Genomic DNA, 19,661 nt, shown 5'->3' with positions numbered 1-19,661 from the left:
ATAATCAAAAAGAATATTCTATGTTTCTTTTTCTAGGATGGAAAATTGTGGAGAGCAGAGGCTGGAACCTGGCGTGAGGAAATGTAAGTTTGTATTTGTTTTATTGTAAAACAGCAAATTGGGCACGTCTTTGTGACCCGTTACAGCTGTTTTGTTCCGTCCTCCACGTGCTTCATATCCCAAAGGGAGTGTTTTAGAAGCAGACCGTCATGCCTGCCTGATGCTTGTGTTTATTTCATAATTTCTCCTTGATTTTTGTGGTTCTGATGTGGTAGTAGGCTTCATAGTTCAATTGTTTCATTATCTGTTTATTCTTATTATTCCTGACTTTGCTTTGCTGTAGATTAACAGTCAGCACTCAATGTTTTATTTTGAAAATTGACCGGATGCAGTGTGTCGTTCCGCTGTCTGACATTCTGTTGGGCTTGATCTGCTCCGTGCAGTTTGATGCGGTCCGCATCCATCAAAAATAGGAGCAGAGCAAAGAGCTGCTTCTGGGACGCTGCTGAAATGTGCCGTAACGCAGCCAATGGAAACACGAGCATTGTCTAGAATGGCTGCGATCAGTGTTGTGGAGAATCTATTCCCTGTTTTTCCAGCTCAACAGCACAAGGCCTAATCATCGCTCCTGTTACGAAACCAAAAAGTTCCAATCAAAAGGAAATAACAAGACTGAGAACTTCATGTGACTTTTGCTTCAATAACATTCTCACACAATATAATATATATATATTATAATCCCACCAACCAAACAGTCAATGCAAGTAAGGGCAAAAAAACCTAACAAGTGCATACTTGGATAATAAAAAAAAAAACCTTAAGACCCCCAATGACACTTTTCAAGATCATTTCGGGGGATCACGTTTCCATTTGCGCTGGCTAATATGTGAAATGCAAGCTTGATATATATTGTTGCTGAAAAGGTTTATACTGGCTATGATAGAAAGGTGTCAGAACACAGTGCATCCCAGCTTGACCACAGAGTCTCCCCAGACAGCTTAACAACCGTTCACACCTGGGCCCACCTAGCCCTAGCAACCCACATGAAGGCTGGTTGGGTCAACGACCCACAAGTGGCCCTAACGACTCTGAAACTCAGAGCTCACGTGTCCTTAACGATTCTGTAAGGACACTCCCACACAGAGTTTAAAAACCTGCAACTCCCCTCCAGTTAGTTAGAAGTGAAGAAGCCTCTCGGATGAGAGGTGAAACATCTTCAACAAACTGAAACAAGTCCAGTTGCTACGATACAGCACTTAGGAGATACGTAAATAGGCAAGTGCATACTGTAGTAGGTGGTTTTGAATTGAATCTTTAATGAGTTCTCAAGCCATTGCAATGGTTAAGAAATGGTATGGTCCACTTTTAGGGGGGCCTCCAGGCATGAATATGGTAAACACATTGTAACATAAAGGTTAGAAGGATAAAGCATTACCTGTTTTTTTTTTTACTCTTTTAGGGGGGGGGGGGGGGGGTCCTAAACCTTTTTTTCTTTAGATTCAATCAACAGATAGTTGTTCAGGAACATGAATCTGCTAAATACATTTTGGACAGTTAACTGCTGTACTAATGATTATGTGCTGCTGTGCTGTGTCTTGTTCTCGTATTATCAGTTGCATGTGAACTCACCCTGGACCCAGACACAGCATACAGGAAGCTCAAACTATCAGACGACAACAAGAACGTGTGCACAGTCAGAGAGTATCAGCCATATCCTGATCATCCAGAGAGATTTGACTGCTTCTGTCAGCTGCTGTGTATGACTGGTCTGACTGGTCGCTGTTACTGGGAGGTAGAGTGGAGAGGAGCAGTTCATATCGCAGTGACTTACAGAGGAATCAGAAGGAAAGGAAACAGTGCTGACTGCAGGTTTGGGATGAATAATCGGTCCTGGAGTCTGAGCTGCTCAGGTGGTGGTTACTCCGTCTGGCACAATGACAGAGTAACAGACCTCCCTCTGCGCTCCTCCTCCTCCTCTGGTAGAGTAGCAGTGTATGTGGACCGTCCTGCTGGCACTCTGTCCTTCTACAGAGTCTCCTCTGACTCACTGATCCACCTCCACACCTTCAACACCACATTCACTGAACCTCTTTATCCTGGGTTTGGGATCGGGTTCGGGTTTGGCATTCGGTCATCTGGTTCTGTGTCTCTGTGTCAGCTGTAGAAGGAAGAATCTAGCGAGAGTGCATCAACGCTGAAAGTCCACAACATCTGGCTGTTTATGCTCCAGATGTGATCCAGCTCAGAAAGGAAAAGTTTCAGAAGCAGAGCGTCTGTGCTTTAGCAGGATGTCGTTGAGAGTTGTGTTACCAACATTTTTCATGTTGTACAAGCATTTATACACTCAAGTAGATGTGGTAACACATGCGTTATATGGATGGACTTCCCCACGCTGTCTTTATCCTAATCACTGTGTATATAGAGTAGCAGTCGGCCGATATGACTTTCTCATGGCCGATACTGATACTGATTAGTAGAAATCAAGGAGAATTAAAACGGATATCTGGGACTGATATTTTTTTGCACTAAAGATGAAACTCTTTGTGTCAACATTTCCAACAACCAGTGATGAAATAAATTGAAGAACAATCCCCTCAAGTAATCTCTTACACAAAGTTTTGAGGTACTACGTGAGTATTTCCTTTTCCTTCTACTTCTCATACATCCACTACTATCTGTAATGTTTCTGTCAGATTGCAGATTAAAAAAAAAAGTAAATTAAAAGTAATTTAAATGTGCTACTGTGGCTCTGATGCAACATCCTCTCACACAATGTTTGCCCACAACACTATCTGATTGATAACATGTCACAATCAATATCTTTAAACATGGAATAATCTGGATCTGCAAAGTAACTAGTACCTAAAGTTATCACATAAATGTAGTGGAAAGGAAGTATAAAGTAGAAGAAGAAGGAAATACTCAAGTAGTACCTCAAAATTGTACTTAAGAACAGTACACTGGTTGTTTGAAACTTTGACACAAAGAGTTTAATCTCTACTGCAAATAAATATCTGTCCCAAACATCAGTTTTAAGTCTCCTTGATTTATAAAAATCTGTATCGGCCCTGATAAAGTCATATCGGTCGACCCCTAGTTTTAACCTCCCTGTCATAGTTTTAGAAGTATATCCAGATAAAGAACAGATATGAAGGATTTTGGTTTGGATCCAGATCTGTGGGGAGATTAAACTCAGCAGGTGAATGTTTTAAAAAGTTTTAAATCTTATACTCAATAAAATCTGTTTATAATACGGTAGAGCAGTTATTTATGGTTTCAAATTTAGAGGGATGATGGATTCAGCTGATTGACTTAAAGGGAAATGTTGGGTTTTGGCGGAGGTGTGTGCTCTGAGTGCCATTCTAGTGTTTGTGATGTGATGATATAATTTTAATTTGTTCTTGTTATTAACCTTTTTTTTTAATAATTACTCAAAGAAACTGATGTGGTTTTGCTGAGTCAAAAAGACTTCCTGGTTTATCCAACTTTATGTTAAATGGACTTGCATTTCTACAGAACTTGCAGTCGCAGATCGCTCAAAGCTCTTTACAGCACTCATATTCACCCCTTCATTCATACACTGATAGCTGCTAATCAACTGCTCGTCAGGAGCAATTTGGGGTTCAGTATCTTGCTGGGGACAACGACCACTCTACCTCCTGAGCTACAGCCGCCCCATGTTCGTGGTTAATCTGTTCTTTTTGTAAATGCATATATTAAGTAAGTTTCATGTTTCTGTTGCTATGCTCCTACAAACATTTAAAATATCACAGTGATCAATTACTCTTTAATTTGAGTTGAGTTCAGCTGCTGTCCTGATGTTCAGTTAAAGGGGCACTGTGTCACTTTTTGTCAACCAACTGTTGGACCTCTAGACGGGCATTTGGCTCTTTCTGATCCCAACCCACCAAAACTCAAAATAAACTTTTAGAGAACAAAATTCTCTAATGTTCACACACAAATATTATTGTATGACTTTCAGGTACATCTAGAAATTCAAGTTCAGGAGGTTTAAGATTTGATGGGTAAACTTCTCACATTACCAGATAATCTGGGATGAACAATGGTACCAACTGAGGATGGACCAGATTTCTTCTGCAACTGGAGAGAATTAGAATTAAATTGGCTTTAGCTCTTGCAAGCTACCACTCCTTGTATCAGAGCTCTGTCTCTGTTCATAGGCCCAAAAAATGTTGCATAGTGCACCTTTGAGCTAATTTATGTCAGGTAGGTTTTTATTAAAGCAACACATCTGTAAAATGCTGAAAATTGTATTTTCAATCTTCTTATACTTGAAATGACATGAGACCTAAATGTGTATTGTTGACCTTCTTTGTATGGACATGCAGTCTTTTCTCTGCTGTTTCTATATTCAGACTGTAACTGTGACACTGCAACAACCCTGCTGATGCACCAGGTGTAAATATGTTATTCAATTGTCTTTTTCTTCATTTTAAGGCCATGGCAGCCACTTAGAAAGCAGAATATACTTCATACGTTCTTGGACAGTTGGTGTCATCAGAGCGTTTAACTGTAGTTTTCTGGTGTAAATAGAGAAACTGATCTGTGTTGATGATGTTCAGCTCTGATTCTCTCTGACCTGCTGAGAAATGACAACTGTGACATCAAATCTTTATGATCCTTTGATAAGTATTTGTACTGTTAATGTTTGACTTCAGTTCTTTGTTCCAAAGTTCAGAGCTGCTCTGTTATCAGCTTTCATTAAAGAACAGTTCAGTTTGAAGATGAATGCTGAGATGTGAGGCTGTGTGTCAATCTACAGACCGTCGACAACATTCTGATGTGAGGTAAATATTTGTTCTTTCGATGGTGAGATTTCTGATTAAAGTGCTGATGAATTCTTCCTTCAGTCGTCGACTTCATGCAGATTATTTCTACAATCAACATTAACTTATCCAACTGTTTACCAGCATTTTGTTGAACAGTGATGAAACTTTGTGTTGATATTTTTTACTGTGTTCACAATTTAACATGAAGGTTACCTCTTTACCTGCCACGGTCACCTCTGCAGGATGCAACCATTACACATGTAGATTACATACAAAGTCAATGCAAAGACGCAAATAGACTCAAAATTGCATCTGTCCGAGCTGAACGGCACAAATGACTCAGAATTTGCGTGATTTGTGTGTTTGTGCATATAATCTAAAAATGTGCATGTTTTGACGGTAAAGAAGAGAGAGAACCAGAGTGCACGCTGATGTCACTCAGAGGCTCAACTGAATGTAAACACACATTGTTTTGGCCAATCATGTCACATGAAATCTGGACACAGCATTGGAGGCAGAGCTAGCTTAAATAGAGGCACGTCCGCACATGAGGGGGGAGTTCACCGCATCGTTTCCCGGAGCCACCGTTACGGACATAACGGGGAAAATACCCGACATCCTGAGCTCACAACCGCAGACAAAAAGGATTATCATCCACGCAGGTGCAAACGACATTGCCAGGCAACAGTCCGAACTTTAAAGTGAGACTTCCACTTTTTTAACAGCGTCTCACAGTCTCAGGTGGCTGTTTTCATCTCCGGCCCCACCCCCACCTGCGGCAGCTTCAGCAGGCTGCTCAGCCTCAGCACCTGGCTCTCCACTGCCGGCAGCTCACACCATGTTGGCTTCATCAATAACTTTGACGTGTTCTGGGAGAGGCGACATCTCTTTGGACCAGACGGGCTTCACCTGAACAGAGCAGGTGCCCGCATGCTGTCCGCCAACCTGGCACACGGCGCACAGCATGTCCATCTCCCCAAACCCGCACCAGCTGCTCTGTCCGCCACTGATTGATGTCCCCTAGATCCTTGCTCCTATTCATTCAGTTCCACCTCCAACCATCATATACACAACACCTGACTTGGACCTCATATTCACACCAACATTTCACCCATTCCCGTAATCATTACCCTCCATCAGCACATCAGACACTGCCACACTACCCACTCTGTGAACTTTAAAAGATTTAAAAACTCTCTGGATATCGGATCCGAGAGTTTTTAAATCTTTTAAATTGTCTTGATTTTAAGCAGCACGTCACCCAGCCAACTCACAACAGAGGACACACCCTGGATCTGGTCATAACCCGTGGCCTGTCCATCGGTGTGTCCTCTGTTGTCGACCTGGCTGTATCTGACCACTACTGTGTATTTTTTAACATCACCAGTTTTAACCATGAGGAGGCCCCGGTGAGAACAGTGAGGAGGCGCTATCTAACTTCTGAAGTGGCTGCAAATTTCATGGAGATTTTACGGAGCACTCCTGCTGAAATTTTACCTGCACCTTGTGATTTTATCGTTGATAATTTTAACAGTAGACTGGAGTCAACTCTGGACTCAGTAGCTCCACTTTTAAAGGATAACTACGGTTTTTTACAACCTGGACCTTTTTTCTAGCAAAAGATATGGTCATTTATTCACCCAGATAACTTTGGTGTCATTTGGCGTCGTTCGGACGAAATTAGATCCAGTGTAGCGCCGATATATCCATATAATGCGAGTAACGGGGCATCGACACACAGCCTCTATATAACACATTATCTGCCACGAAACTAGTTCATTTCACCAATACTTTGTTACGATATGCTCGTGCTCTTCCCCTCTGAGTCCGGGCTCGTCTATTGTCAACATCCGGGGTCTGTAGGTTGACCTACTACCTCTGACCTGGAAGATGTCGTCTCTGAGCTGCGTGCGCACCCGCGACAGCCCGGCTTGTTTACCTGTAGCTGCTACTGCTAGTTTGACCCCGGATGTTGACAATAGACGAATTGCGCTAGCATATCGTAACAAAATATTAGTGAAATGAACTAGTTTCGTGGTAGATAATGCGTTATATAGAGGCTGTGTGTCGCTGCCCCGTTACTCGCATTATATGGATATATCGGCGCTACACTGGATCTAATTTCGTCCGAACGACGCCAAATGACACCAAAGTTATCTGGGTGAGTAAATGACCATATCTTTTGCTAGAAAAAAGGTCCAGGTTGTAAAAAACGGTAGTTATCCTTTAACAAAAACAATAAAAAGAAAACCTGCACCCCCGTGGAGAAAAAACAATGAAATCAGTGAACTGAAAAGAAACTGCAGGAGTGCTGAGAGCAGATGGAGAAAAAGTAAATTGACAGTTCACTACGAGATTTTACGTCAACAACTCAAAACCTACAATAATGCAGTCAAAAAGGCACAAATTTCCCATTTCTAATAACTCATCACCAACCATAAAAACAACCCCTGGTTCCTCTTCTCCTCTTTCGATATTTTAACAGGCTCTAACTCTAATAAAGTTTTTAAGACACCCACAGACGATCTTTTCGAGAACTTTGCAGACCACTTCAGATCCTGCCTCTTATCCCATCAAGTTTGATCTGTTAACACACCTGAACTGTCGTCCTTGCCTGAGGAAACACTGGAGAGTTTTGCCCTGGTTGATGCAAGGACACTTGGTCGAGTTTTCTCCCAAGTAAACCCAACAACCTGCCTTTTAGATCTTATTCCCAAATCACTCTTAAAATCGTTTTATGGATTCTTTGAGGAACAGTTTCATTGATAACAATAAAAACATAAAAATCATGTTGCATGGCGGAGAACAGTTATCATGCATTATGACCCACTTTGTAAATAATCTACTAAAACCTCATTCACATTTATACCCTACTATATATCAAAGAAGTGCCCTGCTTGAGTCCAAAGATTCAGTCCGTCTTACACGTATTCATGTTTATAATTAAGAAATGTAGTTTCATTCTGATCTTGTGACTGTTTTGTGTTGACTGTTTTGTGGTTGCTGTGTCTCTGCCTCACTCTCATTGCTGCCTGTCTTTTCTTCTTGTCAGAGAGGCCTTAAAGGTGTAATATGTAAGATTTTTAGTTTAAAACATTCAAAAATTAATTAAATTTATCAGCAGAATGTGGAGATATTACAGATTTGGTATTATATAAAGGACGTCTATGTAATGTACTGCAGAGATATCTACTTATTTAGCATGCTAACCAGCTAGCCCCTTCCTGTCCTTTTTCATGAAACCACCCTGAACTCCCAGTCTAGAGCACTCACAGCATGGCTAACTGAGCTAACTAGCTAATGGCTGCTACAGATAGATAGATAGATAGATAGATAGATAGATAGATAGATAGATAGATTTCAGTGATAATAATTTAAAGCACAAACATGTTGTGTGTTAGCAGCAGTTAGCAGTTACTCTGGTGACATGTTGGAATCCAATCACAGTGGAATCTTTGAATCAATCATCCAAAGCATATTTCTAAAAATTAGAAACTTTCGTTAGTTTCAGTGTCTTTATGTCAGTATTTATGTGATGTTCCTGACACGAATGAGAACTGATGTGTCGTAGTCGTGTGTTGTAGTGACTGATCATGTTGTTGTGTGTGTGAAGGTGTGGGCTCTGGTATGAATCAGTGTGAGGACACAGAGGAGGGAGTCCCTCCCTCTAAAGCCACTCTGTGTGGACAACATGAAGCTCAGAGGTGAGACCACCATCTCTAACTGTCCACCACTCAAATCACTCCACCATCATAAGTCACTCAAAGCTGTGTGTGTTGTGTTGAAGGCAGGAGAAGCAGAGACCAGACTCTCCTGGATCCGGTCTGTCAATGCAGAGCGACCGGTCAAAGGGTCGACCGGTTGACTTCAAACACAGGCAGAAGTCTGATGATCCATGGTAACTATTCAATACTATGAGTACAGGATTTTTCTGCCTGATGTAATACTGTTGTTTCTGTTGTTGCAAACACAGTGTTAGCAACATGTCTGCAGCTAGCTGCCTGGCTACTGTCCAAAGCAAAAAAACAACTGTAAGAATCCCAGTTTGATCTAGAAACCCTGATCTCAGTGCTGTGAAAAGGTCGAGTGAAACAGCCGGTTGTAGCAATAAGTAGGCAGGTTTTGTTACTTACTCATCTAGTAGAAAGAGTGCTGGTTCTGAAGCGTCCCGTCCTGGTGGTGAGAGGAAACACATATCAACGGGGGAACAGACTGTGACACAACACCGGAGCGCTCTCCATCGTTCACTCTCCTCTTCACCTCCTTTGCCTCCTCCATCAGCAGCTTTCTTTTGCTTTTGCAGTGCAGAGTTTCCACAGTTATTCCACTTGTTCCACTGTGACCTGGGGATAGAGACCAGAGAGAGAGATGGCAGACGTGCTTCCTTAATGCCCTAATTTAACCTTTGTTTAGCCTGATGGAAGACCAAGCCCCCAGAACGAGCATCAGGCTTTGAAGCCAATTTGACGTAGTGGCCAAACTGTGTAATTACAACGTCACGTGATACACAAGGGTCCAAAAAATTTACCTATATGGTTACATTTTAATAGGCGTGGCTGTGAATAATGGATACACTTTCACTATTAGAATTAAGTCCATCTGGTCCAATAGAGGAGCCACATGATTAAATCATTTATCTCAGTGGAGCGCCAAATAGAAAATTCACCCCCCAGCTGGCGGAAGTCACTGGTGCACACACTGTATGAGCTACGCAGTGCAGACGATCCAGTTAATTTTTACATCCAGGAAGTCAAACATGTTTGGTTTCATGCACCACTGAGCAGCTTTCATAGGAATGAACAGGGCTCTGCCTCTGATGCTTTATCCACATTTCCCTCAATTGATCCATGTGGCAGACCAATTAGCCGAGTGAACGTTTTATATGGAACAGTTCTTTAAGCGGATAGTGTTTTTTATTTTTTACAACAACACAGACCAAACTACTCTGAACCCAGCAGCGTTTCAATGTCAAGGACAGCTTAAAAAATATTTATATTTGAAGAATTTTAGCCTTTTAAAAATGTACATTGTGTTTGTAGGAGAACCTTTCAAAAGAAACAAGACTCTCCTGTTTCCAGCTGTGTGTCCATGCAGAGTGACCGGTCGAAGGGTCGACCTGTTGACTTCAAACATGGACAGAAGTCTGATGATCAAAAGTAAGAACTGAAAGCTGGTAAAAAGCATTTTGGTAAACAAAAAACAAAGTTTTGCATCGAGAACATTTAACATTAAAGAAAAATGTACTTGTTAATGAATCAGTGTTTTATTTAAACAGGATCCGTCAGCAGAGATCAGATCCCTCTGGAACCAGCTGTGTGTCCATGCAGAGTGACCGGTCCAAAGGTCGACCTGTTGACTTCAAACATGGACAGAAGTCTGATGATCCAGGGTGAGAATTAGAAACTGAATGTGTGGGATTTGTTTGACATTAAGTATTCTGTGACATCTCGAGCAGTATTTTCAATGAAACTGCAACTATCACACAAATGGTGTTACAAGAAGAGCGGGTGCATAATTAGACTTCTATCAGACACAAGAAAAGGTATTTGATAAGTGCTTAATTGTTTATAACGAGGATGCAAGCTTTTCTTTTTTAAGTATGTCCTGTCTTTGTAGGAGGATCAAACAACAGACACAAGACAGCTGTGTGTCCATGCAGAGTGATCGGTCCAAAGGTCGACCTGTTGACTTCAAACATGAACCGAAATCTGATGATCAGAAGTAAGAAGTCAGCATTTTCATCAGTATTGAAATGTAAAGACTACTCTGCAGCACTGCACCAATGAAAAGCACCACAAAACTTTCATATGATTTGAAAAGAAAATATCTGAGTGAATCATTTCTCCATAGAGGCCCTGAGAGGATGCAAACAAAACTGTCGTTGCTAAGATTTTGGTGCTCGCAGGATGCTTGTTTATTGTGTTAATGTTCCTTCACGGGTTTTATGTTCCTTGAATGAGTTAGTAAGTGTTGTAGTTACACCTTATGTGCTGTGTTTGTAGGAGGATCCATCAGCAGAGACAGGACTTCCCTGTGTCCAGCTGTGTGTCCATGCAGAGTGATCGGTCCAAAGGTCGACCTGTTGACTTCAAACATGGACAGAAGTCTGATGATCCAGGGTGAGAACTGAAACCTGTAACAAAAGTTTTCTGACAAAAAGAAAGTTATGCATTGAAATATTTAACACTGGGAAACATTTATGACCCAATCGCCAGAATAAATGTTGGAGATGCACGTTTGTGCAGACTTGTGCTGTAATACGATGAACATCCCCTCAACCTCCTAACATAAACAGCAGCACATTTACATGTAAGGTGAATGTGATATGATATAATGATAATGTGACATAACAAATTTGAACGTAGTCGTGGTTTGCAATGTAAAGTACCAACATTTTATTCTGGCAACATTTAGGCATCCGGGACAAACGGGCTTGATTGGCATATTAATCAGTGTTGAGTTTTAACAGGATGCATCAGCGGAGATCAGATCCCTCCGGAGCCAGCTGTGTGTCCATGCAGAGTGATCGGTCCAAAGGTCGACCTGTGGACTTCAAACATGGACAGAAGTCTGCTGAGCAAAAGTAAGAATGATCACAGATCTATTTATCATGAACGATTTGTGCTTGATTATATTAAAAGTCCAAATCTTGAGTTTCTAACATGAACAATAAGTGTCAAAGTTTTATGTTGGAAAAAACGTCTGATTTTTTTTCCACAGACTTCAGCTTCAGAGCTCAAAGGTTTCTAGTGGTCAGTCTGCACGGCAACATCGAACAGACCTGGACTCCGTATTCATGGTGTGTAAAGATACAAGCACAGCTGCTACTGCTAACTTCAACAAACACAAACTACCAGTCTCCACGTTGTCCTATGGACCAGCTGCCTTGTTATGAGGTCCAGAAAAAAGCTCCCCAAGGCTCCATCCTCGAGACATCTGATCAATACCTTATATCTACACGCCTTATATAACAACATCATGACTATGGCACCAAGACAAAAATGAAATATTTTTTATCATAGCAGAAGAAGAACACTTAAAAGTCGGTGCTAACCTTCCGTCAAACCAAGGCAAATATCATGGTGTAGTCCTGGACTATAGAGAACTTTAACATCTACATTAAGACAAGTAGAAAATCAGCCTACAGTCGTCTTAAGAACAGATCAGGACTTGCTATATCTAAGCAGGATTTAGACAAACTTGACTCTGCACTAAGACCAGAAGAGACATAGGGCTCTCGGTGCAAAGCACCGCACAAGAGCCATTACAAGTTTTAGACCAACGCAGCTGTCATTTTCACGCCTGGTGCTCACGTTGTGTAAATGGCAAATGTACCTGCCTCTGGGCGTGTTGGTCTTAAAGTGAGGTGTGGTCAGACACATTGATGGCGCACTACCACCTTGAAGCAGCAGAGAGCTACTGTGCCATGGACTAACAAAATCGGTCTAAAGTAAGCACAGTAAGATGTGCCTACATGTATGCATGCAGTCTGCTTTAATGATTAGAGTGGCTGCTTTCAGTTATTTTAAATGTTTCCATGCATGCATCAGTGTCACTGCAGCAAATACCATATACCATATCAATAACAGATTTGGGCAAAATAAAAACACCAATGTAATCATCAATACATATGGGCCCAACGCGTTTGTAGGGCCTGATCACACATGGCACCACACACTGAACGACTAACTTTTCAGTACAAACCACAGAGTCACGCTGCTTTTTACATTAATTACATCTGAACACCCAGTCGCACATGCAGTCCCGCCTCACAGACGCACCATGCTGTTTTGTCTGAGGTGATTTTGAAGCGCGGCAGGTTACCCACAAGTCTTGAATGGTAACAACAGGTTCAGAGCAAAAAACATCAACCAGTAGGCCTCATCAGATTGCCTTTTATCGACTGTGTGAAGCATTTTAATTGGCTTGTTACTAAAAAGTGCTGTACAAATAAACATACCTTCCTTTTCAGATGAATCTTAGTTTGTTCTTAGTAAATTTTAATATTATTCTGTTCCAGCTGCTCGAGGAAAACATTGTCACTTTTGTGAAGAACGAGCTGAGGAAGTTCCAGAAGGTTCTGAGTCCAGATTACCGAGAATGCTCCGAGAGTCAGAGTGACGATGAGGAGGTGGTGGGTGGCGAGGAAGAAGAGCAGAGAGTGAGCAGCAGAGAGGCATTTCTGAAGATCACACTGCAGTTTCTGAGGAGGATGAAGCAGGAGGACCTGGCTGACTGTCTGCAGAGCAGTAAGAGGATTTTTAAAGATGTAACATGATAGGAAGATGAAGTAGCTGCAACATGGCGGAAATGTAAATTTCCTGACTTTGCTCTAAATTTTCTTGAACAGACTTAATCTTGGAAGAAAACATGTTGCCAGTCTGCAACTGTGTTTGGATGAGTGATGCGTGTCAAGTGGGACATGTTGATGATGATCAGTGTTATTCACTTCATAACGTGTATAACATTTGTTACACTGTTTGTCTTCTGCCAATGAAATAAGTTCTTGTCATTGAGTGTGAACCTCTTCTTTCATCATGAGTCAAAATAAGGATGGTTACATTTTTCTGTGCTTGTACTCTACATGGAAGTTTATTCAAACTGTGTTTCCATATATCAGGTTTATTAGCATCGACACATTTTCATTTGTCTTTTCTTCAATCAGGAACTCGTGTTGCAGCTCGCTTATGTCAGCGTAAACTCAAATCTAACCTGAAGAAGAAGTTCCAGTGTGTGTTTGAGGGGATTGCTAAAGCAGGAAACCCAACCCTTCTGAATCAGATCTACACAGAGCTCTACATCACAGAGGGAGGGACTGCAGAGGTCAATGATGAACATGAGGTCAGACAGATTGAAGCAGCATCCAGGAAACCAGACAGACCAGAAACAACAGTCAGACAAGAAGACATCTTTAAAGCCTCACCTGGAAGAGATGAACCAATCAGAACAGTGATGACAAAGGGAGTGGCTGGCATCGGGAAAACAGTCTTAACACAGAAGTTCACTCTGGACTGGGCTGAAGACAAAGCCAACCAGGACATACAGTTCACATTTCCATTCACTTTCAGAGAGCTGAATGTGCTGAAAGAGAAAAAGTTCAGCTTGGTGGAGCTTGTTCATCACTTCTTCACTGTAACCAAAGAAGCAGGAATCTGCAGGTTTGAAGAGTTCCAGGTTGTGTTCATCTTTGACGGTCTGGATGAGTGTCGACTTCCTCTGGACTTCCACAACACTGAGATCCTGACTGATGTTACAGAGTCCACCTCAGTGGATGTGCTGCTGACAAACCTCATCAGGGGGAAACTGCTTCCCTCTGCTCGCCTCTGGATAACCACACGACCTGCAGCAGCCAATCAGATCCCTCCTGAGTGTGTTGACATGGTGACAGAGGTCAGAGGGTTCACTGACCCACAGAAGGAGGAGTACTTCAGGAAGAGATTCAAAGATGAGGAGCAGGCCAGCAGAATCATCTCCCACATCAAGACATCACGAAGCCTCCACATCATGTGCCACATCCCAGTCTTCTGCTGGATCACTGCTACAGTTCTGGAGAATGTGTTGAAGACCAGAGAGGGAGGAGAGCTGCCCAAGACCCTGACTGAGATGTACATCCGCTTCCTGGTGGTTCTATACAAACTGAAAAACGTCAAATATCATGGAGGAGCTGAGAGGGATTCACACTGGACTCCAGAGAGCAGGAAGATGATTGAGTCTCTGGGAAAACTGGCCTTTGAGCAGCTGCAGAAAGGAAACCTGATCTTCTATGAATCAGACCTGACAGAGTGTGGCATCGATATCAGAGCAGCCTCACTGTACTCAGGAGTGTTCACACAGATCTTTAAAGAGGAGAGAGGACTGTACCAGGACAAGGTGTTCTGCTTCGTCCATCTGAGTGTTCAGGAGTTTCTGGCTGCTCTTCATGTCCATCTGACATTCATCAACTCTGGAGTCAATCTGCTGGCAGAAGAACAAACAACATCCCAAAAATCAAAAGTTTTCAGAGACAAACCTAAACTGAAACATCTCTACCAGAGTGCTGTGGACAAGGCCTTACAGAGTCCAAATGGACACCTGGACTTGTTTCTCCGCTTCCTCCTGGGTCTTTCACTGGAGACCAATCAGAATCTCCTACGAGGTCTGCTGACAGGGACAAGAAGTAGGTCAAAGTCCAATCAGGAAACAGTTCAGTACATCAAGAAGAAGATCAGTGAGAATCTGTCTCCAGAGAGAAGCATCAATCTGTTCCACTGTCTGAATGAACTGAATGATGGTTCTCTAGTGGAGGAGATCCAACAGTACCTGAGTTCAGGAAGTCTCTCCACAGATAAACTGTCTCCTGCTCAGTGGTCAGCTCTGGTCTTCATCTTACTGTCATCAGAAGAAGATCTGGACGTGTTTGACCTGAGGAAATACTCTGCTTCAGAGGAGGCTCTTCTGAGGCTGCTGCCAGTGGTCAAAGCCTCCAACAAAGCTCTGTAGGTGGATGAGTCACTTAATATATAAATATTTGACTTGAGACTTGATTTGCTGAGAGAAACAGCAAAAAAATGTTAACTTCTTTTTCATCAACAATTTCTCTTAGGTTGAGCGGTTGTAATATATCTGGGAAAGGCTGTGAAGCTCTGTCTTCAGTTCTCAGATCACAGTCCTCTACTCTGAGAGAGCTCGACCTGAGTAACAACAACCTGCAGGATTCAGGAGTGAAGCTGCTTTCTGCCGGACTGAAGAGTTCACACTGTACAGTGGAACGCCTAAGGTTAGGTATAATCTGTAAAGTAAGACCGTCAAAACACAAAACTGTCATTTTCTAAGTGTAATGTTGAATTTAATTGAAAATGAAATATTTTAAAATCTTTCCTTTCCTGAAACACATAAAAACAGCGTGTAACTATACACAACTGAAATTAGGGTAGTAGTGCTGAGAATTCCGTCACGGATTAGTTATCTTTGTCTTTTGCCTTGCGCAGACTGATATAAATGCCATTAAAATTAAACATTCATTATTTCAAATATTTACTTTTCTTTATAGACTGGGTATTTGTAAACTGTCATGGTTGAGCTGCGAAGCTCTGTCTACGGTTCTTAGCTCGCAGTACTCTAGCCTGAGAGAGCTGGACCTGAGTAACAACGACCTGCAGGATTCAGGAGTGAAGCAGCTGTCTACTGGAATGGAGAGTCCACACTGTAAACTGGAAACTTTCAGGTAAGAAATCACCAGTGTGTTGAAGAGTTAAGATTTATGTGCTTTTCATTCTGGTTTATGTTAGTGATGACTGCTCCCTACATATTAACCAAAAATGTTGCTGTACCAATCATTTGTTAATTCCTAGACTGTCAGGCTGTCTGATCACAGAGGAAGGCTGTTCAGCTCTGGCCTCAGCTCTGAGGTCCAACCCCTCCCATCTGAGAGAACTGGACCTGAGCTACAATCATCCAGGAGACTCAGGAGTGAAGCGGCTGTCTGCTGGAAAAGAGGATCCAGACTGGAGACTGGAAACTCTCAGGTACAACCAGACAGAGAAGAATGATGTCAGCAACACCACCAATGTCTCAGTTCCCTTACAACTGCTCAGCAGTTCCTTCCTTTCTTCCTGTTTGACAAATGATTTGGCGTTTACCCAGAAGTTATCGTGACAGGTGGCAATGACACCCACCAGTATGAGGAACTGGGGGCCCCTTCTGGAGCCAGACCAGAGAGGGGAGCAGTGGCAAGCATCCACCTGAAGAGCTAACCTCTTCTTTAGATGCTGTTATTATCAGTTAAATCAGAACTGGAAAATATTTCTTCATTGAAACAATAGCAGAATTGCACCAAAGATGGATTCAGTTATTTAATGTTTTCCTTTTTTTCATAATGAAATTGTATATGCTGCTCTGACTGTGTTTTTTCCTGCAGGTTGGACAATTGTCGAAAACAGTGTATAAAACCTGGCCTGAGGAAGTGTAAGTATGGATTCATGATATTAAAACATCACAGTCATGTCTGTTTAAGGTCCTTACTTGTGGTATTTATGTCTCCAAATGAGTCTTTACAACAATCCTCATAATTGTCTCCTTTAATTAGAATCTATTTTGTTAAAATATTATACAATTTAGATTATAACTTAACTTCTGCCACTTTTTCTCCCAGATGCATGTGAACTGACACCGGACCCAAATACAGCACACAGAAAGCTCAAACTGTCTGACAACAACAAAAAAGTAACACTGGTGGGCGAAAAACAGCAGCCTTATCCTGATCATCCAGACAGATTTGACCACTGCTGTCAGATGCTTTGCATAGCTGGTCTGACTGGTCGTTGTAACTGGGAGGTCGAGTGGAGAGGAGAGGTTGATATAGCAGTGACTTACAGAGGAATCAGCAGGAGAGGAAATGGTGTTGACTGCAGGTTTGGAGGGAATGATCAGTCCTGGAGTCTGCACTGCTCTGATGGTGGTTACTCTGTCTGTCACAATAACAGAAGAACAGTCCTCCCTGTCTCCTCCTCCTCCTCCTCCTCCTCTGGTAGGGTAGCAGTGTATGTGGACTGTCCTGCTGGCACTCTGTCCTTCTACAGAGTCTCCTCTGACTCACTGATCCACCTCCACACCTTCAACACCACATTCACTGAACCTCTTTATCCTGGGTTTGGGTTTGGTTTTGGGTTTGGGGTGGAGTCTTTGATGTTATCACTGGAGTCCTCAGTGCGCCTGTATTGATTGTAGCAAGGAGAGTCTCCCAGTGTTGAGAAGTGTTATTATGGACACTGCTTAAGACCTGCCCTTTTCTGCCCCTGAAAGGCCCTTACCCTGATATTCGTATGCTAACCCAGTTTAGATGACCATAATTCTGGAGGACTATTATTTATCAGTTTGAGTCAAGCATAGATGCTGTATTCTCTGGTTGTGTCTGTGTTTCCTTCAAGCTGGTTTGTAAAACAAACAGCCAGCTGGGGTGCTCATAGAATAAATGATGGCAATGTACGTTTCTGCAAAACCACAAATAAGGTAATATGTTACTTTTCTTTATGTTGTAATTTTATATTTATGTTCAGTTTTCAGTTTTATATTGTGACAACACTGTGCTTATGCTCTGGTTAGGTCTAGACACAAAAAATAGCCGTAAAATGTCCTGACATCTCATTAAAAACATGCAGTGGTTTCACACTTGCAAATGTAATGTTGTCTTAACCCTCCTGTTGTCTTCGGGTCTTTTTGACCCGCTTTCAAAAGTTAAAATGTCAGAACTTTGGTTTTCTTGCAAAAAATTGCCTGAAAATTACATGGATGGTTCCATACTACTAACTTCAAAAGCTACAGATGTGTAAACCTAATTTCATCACAAATTCTGATCTATCTACAGAGAGAGGAGGACAACAGGTGTGATTATTTGTTGCCATAAAAAAAATTAAATGGTTTCAAAACAATATCCTGACTAAACTTTGACATATACCAGTCTGTGCATCAACATATGTGCCTCTGATCCTAACTAGAGTCAAAATAATTCATAATTCCTACTTTTTTACTCAAAAATTAGGTATAATTCCATGGAAATTAGGTATACTATACCATACATTACAAAAAAGTATGTAAAATTTGTGGTAATGTGTTGGAAACAAGTTGACTAAAAGGTGTAACACAGAATTGTGTTATAATGTTATACTTCATGCTTTATAAAACAGTCAAACAAGACTGGGTCAATTTGACCTGGGAAGACAACAGGTGTGACTATTTGCTGCCATTCAAAAAAATGAAATTGTTTCAAAACAATACCCTGACTAAACTTTGACATATACCAGTCTGTGATATTCCATCAACTTGTGTGCCTCATCATAACCATAGTGAAAATAATTCAGAATTTCTGCTTTTTTTTACTCAAAAATGAGGTGTAACTTTATGTAAATGAGATATGATCATACCATAAATTACAAAAATAAGTGTAAAATATATGTTAGATATGTAAGATACATGTTCACTAAAAAGTTGAAACAAAAAAAATTGGTGATCATTTTATACCTCATGCTTTCTAAGCAGTCAAAACAGACAGGGTCAATTTGACCCGGGAGGACAAAAGGTACGTAGTATATGGGAGGACAATATGAGGGTTGTCTCTGGCTTGGCAACCTCCAGATATGAAATTGTGGTCATAAACATATAATGTGAACATATTGTGATATGACATAAACTGTAGCTCATGCTGATTTTAACTTTTAACATTTACCACCACCCAATAATATGCTGTTAATTGTACTATTAAGTGGCAATTAAATGGTCTTCAGAGTTATCTTAATATAGGTCCAATAGGCAAAAATGTATCACATGTCTTCATTGTCAGGGCGTGGTCATTAAAAACAAACTCTGATGCATTTTGGCATCAAGCCTTTGTCAGGTAGTCAAACTGATCTCAAGGAGCAAAAGGCCCTGATGAAGGCTTGATGTCGAAATGCCTCAGGGCTTAAGGTGATGTAGATAATCAGTAAACGTCATTAACTTTTTTTATCTCAATTGTTAGTTGTGTAGATATAGCACATGCTGATCCCGCGATTTGGTCCCAGCATTACTATTTCAACTTTTTGAGGAACATGCTTTGTAATTGGAATGTGTTAAGAGAGAAAAACATTCTGCTTTCCTTCTGTCTCTCAGTGTCACCGTATTTCAGCTTGAGCTGATCAGAAACGCATTCATTAAAACATCTTCTAACCATTTTGAATTAATAACTTGATATGATGCACCATTCGTCTGTTTGATATGTCTGGCCGTGAAACATGAAATAAATAGATTATGAGAGAAAATCTGAGCCAATACATGCTTGTCATACTGTCTGTAATGGAGCAATTCAGAAATGTTGATTCCATCCAAGTTATAATGATGATATACTGTATGTGTGAGGTT

At 41.4% G+C, this 19,661-nt stretch overlaps 1 protein-coding gene across 1 annotated transcript in view; it reads left to right on the top strand.

The window, feature by feature from the left end:
- Nucleotides 1–16,514, top strand: part of LOC311271337 (uncharacterized protein) — a gene marked incomplete at its 3' end in the record, with an annotated part of 304,448 nt that extends 287,934 nt beyond the window's left edge. The window contains exons 17-20 of the mRNA XM_084376952.1: nt 15,373–15,546; nt 15,820–15,993; nt 16,121–16,294; nt 16,448–16,514. Of these exons, the coding sequence (XP_084233078.1) occupies nt 15,373–15,546; nt 15,820–15,993; nt 16,121–16,294; nt 16,448–16,514 (589 nt within the window). The remainder of the gene's footprint in view (nt 1–15,372; nt 15,547–15,819; nt 15,994–16,120; nt 16,295–16,447) is intronic.
- Nucleotides 16,515–19,661: the final 3,147 nt, after the last annotated feature.

The sequence above is a fragment of the Pagrus pagrus genome (genome assembly GCF_965226575.1).
Source record: "Pagrus pagrus genome assembly, chromosome: 16".
Taxonomy (NCBI): Eukaryota; Metazoa; Chordata; class Actinopteri; order Spariformes; family Sparidae; genus Pagrus; species Pagrus pagrus.
Note: the sequence above shows the minus strand (reverse complement) of the source record. Positions and strands in the feature narration are given on the sequence as shown.